We start from the raw sequence: 13269 nt of genomic DNA, 5'->3' as shown, positions 1-13269 counted from the left end.
TACATTCCATCATCCACACTGACCGAGCGAGGTGGCGCAGTGGTTAGCACACTGGACTCGCATTCGGGAGGCCGACGGTTCAATCCCGTCTCCAGCCATCCTGATTTAGGTTTTCCGTGATTTCCCTAAATCGCTTCAGGCAAATGCCGGGATGGTTCCTTCGAAAGGGCACGGCCGATTTCCTTCCCAATCCTTCCCTAACCCGAGCATAAGCTCCGTCTCTAATGACCTCGTTGTCGACGGGACATTAAACACTAACCACCACCGCCATCATCCACACTGATGGCAAGAGCTGATCTCCTTCATCTCCTTGGTCAGCTCCTGCCGCCTTCTTTGCTGGTTGGGGACTTCAATGCCCACTACCTGCTTTGGGGATCTCCGCGTCCTTGTCCGCAAGGCTCTCTATTGATTGACCTCTTCCACCAAGTGGACCTTGTTTGCCTCAACACTGGGGAACCTACATTTTTGTCTGCCTCCACGACAAATTTCTCTCATTCGGACCTTTTGGTTGGAACTGTTCAGTCAGCTTAGCGCTTTGAATGGTTCGCTCTTGCTGATACACACTTGAGTGACTATTTTCCATGTGTCCTTCGACTGCAGCCACAACTGCCATCTATGTGCCTGAGAAGCTGGAAGTTTGCCCAAGCCGATTGGACACTTTTCTCCTCTCTAGCGACATTCGATGACCATCACTTTCCTAGTGTCAACAATCAGGTCACTTATGTTACAGAAGTTATTCTTACAGCCGCGGGACGTTCAATACCTCGCACCTCTGATTTGCCCCGGCGCCCTCCAATTCCTTAGCGGAACGAGGCATGCCGTGACGCAGTACGCGAGCGGAGACATGTTCTTCACTTTTTCCGCCACCATCCTACTTTGACCAATTGTATCCGCTATAAGCAGTTATGTGCACGATACTGTCGCGTCATCTGTGATAGCAAGAAGGCAAGCGGGGACTTCTTTACTAGCTCTTTTAACACCTTCATTCCCTCCTCAGAAGTTTGGAGTCAAATTCAACGGTTATCTGGTACGTCTGGTTTCTCCCCCATCTCTGGGCTCACTGTCGTGCATGATACCTTAGTGGACCCAGCTGCAATTTCTAACTGATTGGGTCAACACTTCGCTGAGCTTTTGAGCTCTTCAAATTACCCACCAGCCTTTCTTCTGAAAAAACGTGCAGCGGAAGAGCGACCTCTTGCTTTCTCCTCTCAAAATAGCGAAAGCTATAATACTGTTTTCTCCATGCTGGAACGCCAACGTGCACTCTCTCCTTCTCACTCTTCTGCCCCAGGACCGGATGGTGTCCACGTCCAAATATTGCTGCATTTATCATACAATAGTCTGCGTTACCTCCTTTGCCTTTGTAATCGAATTTGGACCGAAAGAACATTTCCCAGAAGATGAAGAAGAGCTATTGTCGTTGCTGTTCTGAAACCTGGAAATGACAAACATCTGCCCTCTAGCTATCGCCCCATATCTCTCACGAGTTGTGTATGTAAGGTTTTGGAGCGTGGTGAATTGCCGTCTAGCCTGGTGGTTGGAGTCCCGAAGCCTTTTAACACCTGCCCAATGCGGTTTCCGAAAGCATCGTTGTGCAGTTGACCATCTTGTTGCTCTCTCCACTTATATCATCAACAATTTTCTCAGGAAATGCCAAATGGTAGCAATATTTTTTGATCTGGAGAGAGCGTACGATACCTGTTGGAGTACAGGCTTCCTCCGCACACTGTTCTCTTGTGGCTTTTGAGGCCGGCTACCCCTTTTTATTTGTCAATTTATGACAGAGTTCACATTTAAAGTTCGGGTGAACACTACCCTCTTCCGTAGTTTCTCCCAAGAAAATGGGGTGCTCCAGGGCTCCATGCTAAGTGTTGTACCTGTTTGCCATCACCATAAATCCAATTTTGGATTGTCTCCTTCCCGATGTCTCGGGCTCCCTCTTTGTGGGCGATTTTGCGATCTACTACAGCTCTCAAAGGACCAGCCTTCTTGACCGACGTCTTCAAGGATGTCTCCATTGCCTCCACTCTTGGAGCATCAAAACTGACTTCTGCTTTTCTCCCAGTAAGACCATCTGTGTAAATTTTTGCCGTCATACGGAGTTTCTTCTGCCTTCCCTACATCTAGGCCCTGTTGACCTCCCGTTTGCGGACGTCGCTAAATTCTTGGGACTTATGTTTGACAGAAAACTGTGCTGGTCCTCCCATGTTTCTCATCTTTTGGCTCGCTGTCTGCTATCTGTCAACACCCTCCATGTTCTGAATGGTACCTTCTGGGGAGCGGACCGAGTGGTCCTTCTCCTATATCGTGCCTTAGTGTGCTCGAAATTGGACTATGGAAGCATAGTGTACTCCTCTGCTCGGCCATCTATTCTTCAGTGTCGCGACTCTGTTCACCACTGTGGATTGCGTTTAGTGTCTGGAGCTTTTTACACCAGCCCTGTGGAAAGCCTGTATGCTGACTGCTGAACCTCCGCTGCCTAATCGACGAGCTGTTCTTCTGAGTCGTTATGCCTGCTAATTCGGCCCATGACCTCTTTTTCGACGCCAACTTGGATTTAGGGTATGCAGGCTGCCCTTCCTCTCTACTACCTCCGGGAGTCCGCTTCCATCAACTGCTATGTTCTCTTTCCTTCCACTTTCCTAAAACTTTCTTCACAACTGGGGTACAGCACCACCTTGGCTTCGCTCCCAGACCTGCCTGCTCCGTGATCTTTTGTCGGCTTCCCAAGGATGGTACTCCTCCTCCCGTTTATCGTCGGCCATTTGCTGCTCTATGCGCACAAATGAAGGATGCCAGATTTATTTACACTGATGGCTCAAAAACATCATTTTGTGTTGGGGGTACCCATATTGTTGGCGACACCCCTAATAGGTGTCGGCTTCCCGACCAGTGTTCGCTTTGTACTGCGGAGCCTTACACTGTTCTCCAGGCTGTCCAATACATCCATCACCATTAGCGGATACAGTATATGGTCGGATTCGCTCAGCTTTCTCCTCAGCCTCCAAGCTCTTTACCCTGTCCACCCTCTAGTCCACCTGATCCAGGACTGCCTCCACTTGCTCCACTTGGAGGGTGTCTCTGTGGCATTCCTCTGGATCCCAGGACACGTTGGTATCTGTGGAAACCAGGCAGCCGATATAGCAGCCAAGGCTGCAGTCTCTCTTCCTCAGCCTGCTGTTCGCATGGTTCCCTTCGCCGATCTACAGAGAGTTTTATGTCGCCGAGTTGCTCTTTATGTCACGTACATTGGCCTACCCTTCCCGATAATAAATTGTGGGATGTGAAAACTGTTCCCTGTGCTTGGACCTCTTCCTCTCGAACTCATCATCGGGAGGAGGTAATTTTAACTAGACTCCGGATAGGGCACTGTCTTTTTAGCCATTGACATAAGAAGTGGCAATTCTCCACTGCTTTGTCCCCACTGCTCTCAACTGTGGATGGTGAGACACCTTTCACTTCAGTGCCCCTATTTTACTCCTCTACGCTCTCGTTTACAGCTGTCACCTGATGTATCTTCCATTTTAGCAGATGACAAGTGCTCAGCCGATCGCATCCTCGAGTTTCTCGGTGTCAGTGAGATGACGTCGGTCATTTGAAGTTCTTTTTGGGGAAAACAACCTCTCTTTCTATAGTGGTTTTCTAAGCTTTCCTGCTGTTTTTTAGTTTCCCCACTTTTTGAGTTTCGCTCCCATTGCTGCTGGTTTCCAATTCATCCTTTTTTTTAAACCCCTCCCTTAAGCCACAGAAAGGCCACTAATGACCATAGCAGTTTTGTGCCCTAAAAACCATAACAAAAAAAAAAAAATACTAATTTCACTGAAAAGTGTTTTGAATTTTCTGTGTGCTAAATCAGCTATGGTGCCCATTAGTTTATGCCTAATTAAAGTTATTAGGTGCTTTATGCATAACTGTCAACAGTAGATATGGGTAGGGATTATGAATGTTCAAGGAACTTGATGACAAAGCTAGCTGCACTCCTCACCAGCTGAAAACCATGTAAATTATTGTCAGTTGACTTCATACGATGTAGAAAATTTCACTCAGTTGGCTTTATGTGATGTAGAACATTGCACTGATGATGGAGTGGCAGGGTAGTTCCGTATTGTACGAGGTTCACTCCAAAAGAAATGCACACTATTATTTTTAAAATCCATCTTTTATTCTACATGTTTGAATGTTTTACAGTGTGTAGATACATCCTTTAGGCACAATATTTTCATTTCTCCACATAATTTCCATCCCTCTCAACTGCCACACGCCATCTTGGAAACAGCGCCAGTATACCCGCATGGCAAAATTCTGGACCAACCTGTTGGAGCCACTGTTTGGCAGAGTGCACAAGGGAGTCATCATCTTCAAACCTTGTTCCACGAAGAGAGTCTTTCAGTTTCCCAAAGAGTTGATAGTCACATGGAGCCAGGTCAGGACTGTAAGGTGGGTGTTTCAGTGTTGTCCATCCGAGTTTTGTGATCGCTTCCATTGTTTTTTGACTTGACATGTGGCCTTGCATTGTCGTGCAACAGCAAAACATCCTGCCCACCGACTAACTGTACTGTGATCGACAACAGCATCTCCATACACCTTTTACAACCTCTTGTGGATGTTTCCCACCTTCTTGTTTTCACAACACAGGAATTCTATGACAGCACATTGCTTCTGACGAACGTCAAGTGTTGCAGCCATCTTGAAGACATGCTGTGACAGCGCCACTCACGGGAACGGGTTGAACTAAGTTTGAAAACAATCAGGAAGGCTGTATCTACACACTGTAAAACTTTCACACATACAGAATGAAAACGGTATTTTTACTAAAATATTGTGCATTTCTTTTGGAATAACCCTCGTAGCAGATGTGTTGCTGAGCTTGTCATGTTCCTCTGTTGCTCTTGTTGACATTGGAGTAGTCACTCTGACTGCTTGATGGTGCTTGTGCATTCAGAAGTGAAACACCTTGAAAAGAAAAGAGAATTATTAACAGTGCTTTCTGTTGATGTGGTGGTTGAATTCCTTTTATACATGAACAAATAAAAAATGAAACAAGCCACAAAACCGTCAGAGCAAGCAAGCATATGTTGTTTGCTTTTCTGTTCACAAGAGGAATGAGTACAAACATATGTCACATGATACCGAAACATGAGGTTCTTTTTTAGTAAAACTGTGAACTCTTCTGTTCCTTCCATAGTTTTTTTAATTGACCAGTCCTCTGGAATTGAGGTGAAAATGTGAATTTTTTTTCTTGCCACTTGGACTTACTCAACACGCCCTTCATTTCTTTGAGCAGTGATGGAAAATCCAGGATGGAATAATGACAAAATTATGAAAAGGATAGATTGCTACTCACTATATAATGTAGATGTTGAGTCACTGACAGGCACAACAAAAAGAGACTGCTAAACAAGTAAGCTTTCGGCCAAAACACTGTCTTCTGGTGTAGACTACACACACACACACACACACACACACACAGACACAGACACAGACAGACAGACAGAACTTGAACACACATGGCTACTCTCTGTGGCTGCCGGAGCCTGACTACAGTCTTTTGGTTGTGACTGTGTATTGCTTGCACCATGTCACTTCATTTCCCTAGGATCAAGTACAAAAACTGTTGCAACTTTCTTAAATATTGTGTCATTGGCCAAATGCATTTTTTGCTTTTGTAGCCATTTTTATATATAAAACCAATTTGTTGAAATTTCATATTCCAACAACTGATAAGCTTGTATTGATATCTTCAGAAATATTGCTCCCGTCAGCTTCCTGTGGTTGATAAGGAATTAACAACTGTGGATAAATCTTTCCTGCATGATCATCAAGTTTTTGGTCTGATTTTTATATCAAACTTCATCATACATTTTAGCTGAGCAGCCATTTCCAAGGCAGTTGATCAGACATTTTCACATTGTTATGATTCCTTTTATCAAAAGGGGAATAACTTGATAGTTGTACAAATTCATGCTAGTGTAAGGGTAGTGCTTCGAGATGTAAGAAAATCTTAGTCCAAACATAAACCATTATGCTTATCAAGCAACCGTTCTTCTAAAGAACATTCTTTTACACTTTTAGGCTTCTACAAACTTTATTACAGTTAGCATACAGAGTAGTTCAATGTTTTTAAAGCTGCACAAATTTTATTACTCTTCTTTCGCCTCCAAAATACAGATTCAGTGTTGATGCCACTATGACAAGTTTAAAATTACAGCTTTGCATGGCAGTAACTTTTCTTCCATACAGAACTCATTTTTCAACGTAATTCAGTAAAACAGCGAATCCATGAGGCAACAATGTTTCATACAAATTTAGTAAAAGAAACAGGGAACAGAAGTTTTGTTTGTCATTAAATTAACAATCAGAGTTTTAATATATGGATAAAATCCCAAATTTAAGCCAAATGTTTATTCCACAACCAAAGTGACGCTGAAAGGAAAGTGTTTCTGATAGTGAAATATGCTCTTTTCAGTAGTGTAAAGGATTGTGAAGTCCATAGTGTCAGCTTCAAGACACTTCCTTCCAAATACAGACAAAAAATGCATTCTACATATTTTTTGTGAGTTTAGAGGTTGATAATGTAATGATTACATACACAGGGTCTATCTATACATTTTTATACATGCAGGCAGACAATGCACTGAAGAATGATTGATCGTGTGCTCAGTGCCTTTTACTCACTCCCCCTTCCTTGTTAAAATTTGGAGAAAATTTGTCGCACATAGTTTTTCAGAAAGGTTGAAGAGGGGCATTGCTTTCCTGACCTTCACTTAATTTACTTCCATATTTTGTACAAGAATATTGTCAGTTTGGCAAGTTGTTTCTTGCTTCTCTCTGTGGTTTTCTTTTCCTGTTTTGTCCATAGTAGTGTTGGTTGGCCTGCCATTCTTCTGGTTCTTTCTTTCTCCTGCTATTGTGCTGCACGTCTCCTTTCATTCCTTCTTTCCCTTGTGTAATTATTTTAGTGGGAACAAGGGACCGATGGCCTCGCAGTTTGCCCCCCCCCCCCTCCCCCTTTTAAACCAACCATTGCTTAATAGTACCTAAAACTGAAAAACTAGATGGCTTGGTAACATGAAATTTCATGCTCTATAACTTTGATAGCTTGACGTTTTTCATTTGAAGTAGTCATTTTTGAGATACAGGTGTTGGAGCCAACCTTTTAGCTAAATTGGTAAAAATGAACGAATTTTGACAACTGATTGTGGACAAACTGGTGCACCAATTTTTAGATTTAAGTAAGTCTTTCTACACAAAATTTAATGGTTTTTCATTTTGGTAACAGTAACATTTTCAGTAGAATGCATAGTTTGAGTAATAGATGAAACCTGAAAAAAAGAGCCAAAACTTCTTGGTTTTTTGGCCACAAAGTTGCCTCGAGGGTTTTGGTGGTGAAACACTTGGATTCAACATGTTGTGACTTGGCAAGACAGCCAAGCCACTAGGATGTAGCCGAAAGGCACGCGTTTAAGCTCACGCAGGATGGCGTGAGGTCTGGAAAATGACAAGGAATTGAGACTAGCAAAAAAGGTACATAGCTGCTGGAATACTTAACTTTAATCCATAATTGGTGAACATCGGTCTGACGGTACATGCATCACAAGATAAATAGCAGTTGATAATGGCGCCTTGTTAGGTCGTAGCAAATGACGTAGCTGAAGGCTATGCTAACTATCGTCTCGGCAAATGAGAGCGTAATTTGTCAGTGAACCATCGCTAGCAAAGTCGGCTGTACAACTGGGGCGGGTGCTAGGAAGTGTCTCTAGACCTGCCGTGTGGCGGCGCTCGGTCTGCAATCACTGACATTGGCGACACGCGGGTCCGACGTATACTAACGGACCGCGGCCATTTTAAAGGCTACCACCTAGCAAGTGTGGTGTCTGGCAGTGACACCACACAACATACTGTCAATTATACATAAATAAAAAAATAAAATCTTCTACCTCATTTTTTGCAAGCAGAGGGCTTTTTTTGTGACACCACTACTGGACTGTAGTGCCTGTCTGTGAAGGCTCTCATGAGACCTTGAGCATACTGGACAGTAGAGTTCTTCTCAATGCAGATAAGCTGTCCACATATGACTAGGCTATATGGGAGGGGTTTCGTGTTGTGAAAGGGATGGTAGCAGTCGAAGTGCAGGTACTGTTGGTGGTTAGTGGGTTTAATGTGGACTGAAGTTTGAATGCAGCCATCAGAGATAGAAGTCTTAAGTTCAAGAAGGTGGTACGTTGGGTTGAAGAATCCTAAATTATTTACATTTTGCCAAAACTTTCCTATTATTATTTTACATTATCTAGCTTAGCACCCACTACTTTGCTTGCGTAGACTGTATGGTCTGCACAGGTTTTGTTTGTTTTCTTTAATCAGATTTGTATGTTGTTACAACTGTTACTTGTGTGTACATCTACACGGTGTCTAGACAGTGTATAGTCAACACACACAGCTCCAGACAGGGTCTTAAAATTTAATAAAGCAATTCTTCCCATGAGATTTGTACATTTTTTAAATATAGTTCAATTTATGTATTCTTATGCACATTGTTCATGTACAAATTGATAGTATAGAAACAGTGTCTCCTTTCGTTTCCAATTGTGTAAGTGTCTTTTAATTGCACCCGTTTGCAACTCAATGTGTCTTATTTATGGTAAGTAGAAATCTGTATTTTCCGACATATGTTGTTAACAAAAATAATTTTAGAAAAGTACATTAGGCCTACTGAAAAATTAATGTATTGAAGTTCTGTTTCTTTTTCTATGGAATTCTGACAAAATTGATTTCTCAAGGTGACTGTTAAATAGCTTTCTTTGATTTAGGTCACAAATTTCTACACCTTCTAAACTTTTCACACTAATTAGGGCTGTAGAAGCATGGTATTTTCCAAATTTGCTTGTGACCAAACATCAGTTTTGATAGCCGGAGTTAGAAGTTTTTGTTAGTCCTGCCTTTTGAGTTCTTGTGATGATATTTTTGTATAAACTTTTAATTCTGTAACACATATTTCTCTGTTTCTAACTATGAAATCAAATACCAGTTATCATATATGAGCTTTAAAAATGCTTTAGTAGTTGTTTAATATTGATTTATTTGGAAAAAAAGAAAACTAACTTTCACCCAGTATTCACCCCCTCAGAGGGTGAATTTCCAAAAAACGCTGCAACATGTATTTTCTTATTTCTGACCAAGAAACTAGATACCAATTTTTGTAGTTCTAGCTTCAAAATTGCCTTAAGAGTTACATATTTACAGTATAAGATCAAAACTCGCCACCTTTCAAGTTTCCATCCTTAATAACTATATGTTGAGTTGCAGAGAAGCATGACAAAAAGACCATTATATATGAGCTTTCTTTCGGCCAAAGCCTTCTTCAGAAACACACACACAAAATTCAAGCTTTCGCATCCCACGGTTGCTTCATCACGAAAGAGGGAAGGAGAGGGAAAGACGAAAGGATGTGGGTTTTAAGGGAGAGGGTAAGGAGTCATTCCAATCCCGGGAGCAGAAAAAAAGGGGGGAAAAAAGGACAGGTATACACGCGCGCGCGCACACGCACATATCCATCCACACATATACAGACACAGGCAGACATATGTAAAGACAAAGAGGTTGGGCAGAGATGTCAGTCGAGGCGGAAGTACAGAGGCAAAGATGTTGTTGAATGACAAGTGATGTACGAGGGGCGGCAACTTGAAATTAGCGGAGGTTGAGGCCTGGTGGGTAACGGGAAGAGAGGATATATTGAAGGGCAAGTTCCCATCTCCGGAGTTCTGATAGGTTGGTGTCGGTGGGAAGTATCCAGATAACCCAGATGGTGTAACACTGTGCCAAGAAGTGGTGGCCATGCATCAAGGCATTTTTAGCCACAGGGTGCTCCTCATTACCAACAAACACTGTCTACCTGTGTCCGTTCATGTGAATGGACAGTTTGTTGCTGGTCATTCCCACATAGAAAGCTTCACAGTGTAGGCAGGTCAGTTGGTAAATCACGTGGGTGCTATCACACGTGGCTCTGCCTTTGATCGTGTACACTTTCCGGGTTACAGGACTGGAGTAGGTGGTGGTGGGAGGGTGCATGGGACAGGTTTTACGCCAGGGGTGGTTACAAGGGTAGGAGCCAGAGGGTAGGAAAGGTGGTTTCGTGATTTCATAGGGATGAACCAAGAGGTTACGGAGGTTAGGTGGACGGCGGAAAGACACTCTTGGTGGAGTGGGGAGGATTTCGTGAAGGACGGATCTCATTTCAGGGCAGGATTTGAGGAAGTCGTATCCCTGCTGGAGAGCCACATTCAGTCTGATCCAGTCCCGGAAAGTATACTGTCACAAGTGGAGCACTTTTGGGGTTGTTCTGTGGGAGGTTCTGCGTTTGAGGGGATGAGGAAGTGGCTCTGGTAATTTGCTTCTGTACCAGGTCGGGAGGGTAGTTGCGGGATGCGAAAGCTGTTTTCAGGTTGTTGGTATAACAGTTCAGGGATTCAGGACTGGAGCAGATTCGTTTGCCATGAAGACCTAAGCTGTAGGGAAGGGACCGTTTGATATGGAATGGGTGGCAGCTGTCATAATGGAGGTACTGTTGCTTGTTGGTGGGTTTGATGTGGATGGATGTGTGAAGCTGGCCATTGGACAGATGGAGGTCAATGTCAAGGAAAGTGGCATGGGATTTGGAGTAGGACCAGGCGAATCTGATGGAACCAAAGGAGTTGAGGTTGGAGAGGAAATTCTGGAGTTCTTCTTCACTGTGAGTCCAGATCATGAAGATGTCATCAATAAATCTGTACCAAACTTTGTGTTGGCAGGCTTGGGTAACCAAGAAGGCTTCCTCTAAGCGACCCATAAATAGGTTGGCTTACGAGGGGGCCATCCTGGTACCCATGGCTGTTCCCTTTAATTGTTGGTATATCTGGCCTTCAAAAGTGAAGAAGTTGTGGGTTAGGATGAAGCTGGCTAAGGTAATGAGGTTCCATATATAATGTGCCGCTCCGTGCAGAATCCGATTGAAATGCTTCAAACGTGAGGAGCAGACTGGAGTAGGGTGGGGAAAAAGGAAGGATAGCAGGGTGGGAAAGAGGAATCAGTGCTGCCTGCTGTAGCATGCAGGGAACAGAGATGGCAGCACAAGGCCTCCTAGAGCAGTATCAAGAGGGTGTGTGAGAGAGGGGGAGGATAGGAAATGGAAAGAGGAAGAGCAGAGAAGGGGAAAAAGACTGATGGGTGCAACAGCAGAGAGCAGCATACAATGATCGTGAGGGTGGAAAAATTGGGAGGAGGTGACGGGATAGAGGAGGTAGGAACATTTGAGTGGAGGGTGTGGGGACAGTAGGTTACCACAGGTCAAGGCTAGAATAATTTTGGGAACAGAGAATTCAGATGGCATGGGTTGTGAAGATGCCATTGAAATTGAGCATGATATGTTCATGTTGTGCCATGTGGTGGCCACAGTTTGGCGGTGCCCATTCATTCTGGTAGATGGGTGATTGTCATACCAATACAAAAAGCTGAGCAGTGATTACAGCAGAGCTGATATTCGATATGGCTGCTTTCACAGGTGGCCCGACATTTGATGGTGTAGGACAGTCCTGTGACAGGACTGGAATAGGAAGTGCTGGACGGGTGGATTGGGCAGGTCTGGCACCTGGGTATTCCACAGGGATGTGATCCCTGTGACAAGGGATTGGGATTAGGAGCCACACAGGGATGGAGTAGGATGTTTTGCAAGTTAGATGGGCAATGGAACACTGTTTTAGGAGGTGCCAGTAGGAGCTTGGGTAGGATGTCCCTAATTTCGGGGCATGATGCTAGAGGATCAAAGCTGTGGTAAAGGAAGTGGTTCAGTTGTTCCAGTTCATGGTGGTTTTGGGTGATGAAGGGAGAACTCCTTTGTAATTGGTTTTTAGAAGTAAGTGGTGGGAAGATTGCAGGCGTGTGGGGATATGACAGGGGAAATCTGTTCGCTGACTAGGTCTGTGGGACAGTGCCTATCTGTGAAGACCTTTGTGATACCTTCAACGTACTGGAGAGGGGAAAGCCTGTCACTGCAGATGTGCCATACTGAGGTGGCCAGGCTGTACGGGAGGGATGGCAGCTGTCGAAATGCAGGTACACTTGGTGGTTAGTGGGTTTAATGTGGACAGAGGTGAGGCTGGAGCTATTAGAAAGGAGGAGCTCAATGTCCAAGTAGGTGGCACACCGGATTGAGGAGGTCCAAGTGAAGTAGATGGAAAAGTAGGTATTGAGATTGAGAAATGATTTTCCAACCTATACTTTCCATTGTTTAAGTTTCCATCCTTAGTGGTTGGGCTGGGCAATGATGAGTCAATGAATCAGGACATTTCCGTTTATATATAGAGGCTATTATTGTGATCATCATTTGACTGTCTTGTTGATTATCAATGTCTCCCTAACTGAAGAAATTCCCCTTGCAACAGTGTTGATTTCAGAAATATTAATTTTGAATTATCAAAAGCTCTTTAGTTTGCTGCAAGTCAGTGACGTTTTGCACTTCTGCCATTGTATGTGATTGTTATTTTATGTCAATGAACATATTGTATTTCTGATTGGCTGCTGTTGGTATCGTAAGTGTTTCAAACTAATGCATATGAAAAACTGAAACCATGTGTTTTATCCCCAAAGAATGTGTCAGTATTATATTTTCATAGTAGTCTCTAAATATTATTCTGAAGTATTTATTTTCTATCTTTTAACTGGATGGAATTGAATCATGTTGCAGGTGTATATACAGATATGCCTAAGATATCTTCAGGAAGCAGTTCTGACGAAGACACAGAAAATGATTCTGACACAGAAAATTCAGGAGACGGAAATGGATCAAAGAGGGGTCAGTTCTTATTGATTTAAAGTATCTACTTGAGAGCATTGATAACTTTCCTAATTTGTTACTGCTGATGGCAGAATGTGGTGTACATGGTAAAAAATTGTATTTAGTGTACATCTTATTGGAAATGATGCAATCTCCTCCACTTGAAAGCGGAGGGGCAGGTGCTGTATCAGAATTTTATAAAGTCTCTGCAATGCTACTCAGTATAGTACCTAAGAACCTTGACAACATTCTGTTGGAAAAGCCGCAAACAGCATGCTTTCCCAATTTCTGAGATGTTTTGTCCTATTTGATACAATTAGCTAGTGCTGTGTGCCAAGCAGAAGCTCAGTGACATTTATGTCAGTGATACAGATATTTTCACTCAGTCTCTGGGTTTGAGTAATTCCATGTATTTACTTTTTCAGCCTTTTTGGTTATGCATGAACCATGAAAAGGATTGCCAA

General features: G+C 43.3%; 1 protein-coding gene across 2 annotated transcripts in view; it reads left to right on the top strand.

Annotated features, from left to right (window-relative positions):
- Positions 1–13269, top strand: part of LOC126251334 (transcriptional regulator ATRX homolog) — a 500398-nt gene that overhangs the window by 15359 nt on the left and 471770 nt on the right. For both annotated transcript variants that reach the window (XM_049951680.1, XM_049951678.1), the window contains exon 2: positions 12716–12823. In XM_049951680.1, the coding sequence (XP_049807637.1) occupies positions 12730–12823 (94 nt within the window). In that variant the 5' untranslated portion in view covers positions 12716–12729. The remainder of the gene's footprint in view (positions 1–12715; positions 12824–13269) is intronic.

The sequence above is a fragment of the Schistocerca nitens genome, chromosome 4 (assembly GCF_023898315.1).
Source record: "Schistocerca nitens isolate TAMUIC-IGC-003100 chromosome 4, iqSchNite1.1, whole genome shotgun sequence".
Lineage (NCBI taxonomy): Eukaryota > Metazoa > Arthropoda > Insecta > Orthoptera > Acrididae > Schistocerca > Schistocerca nitens.
This window is presented reverse-complemented; position numbering and strand designations above follow the sequence as displayed.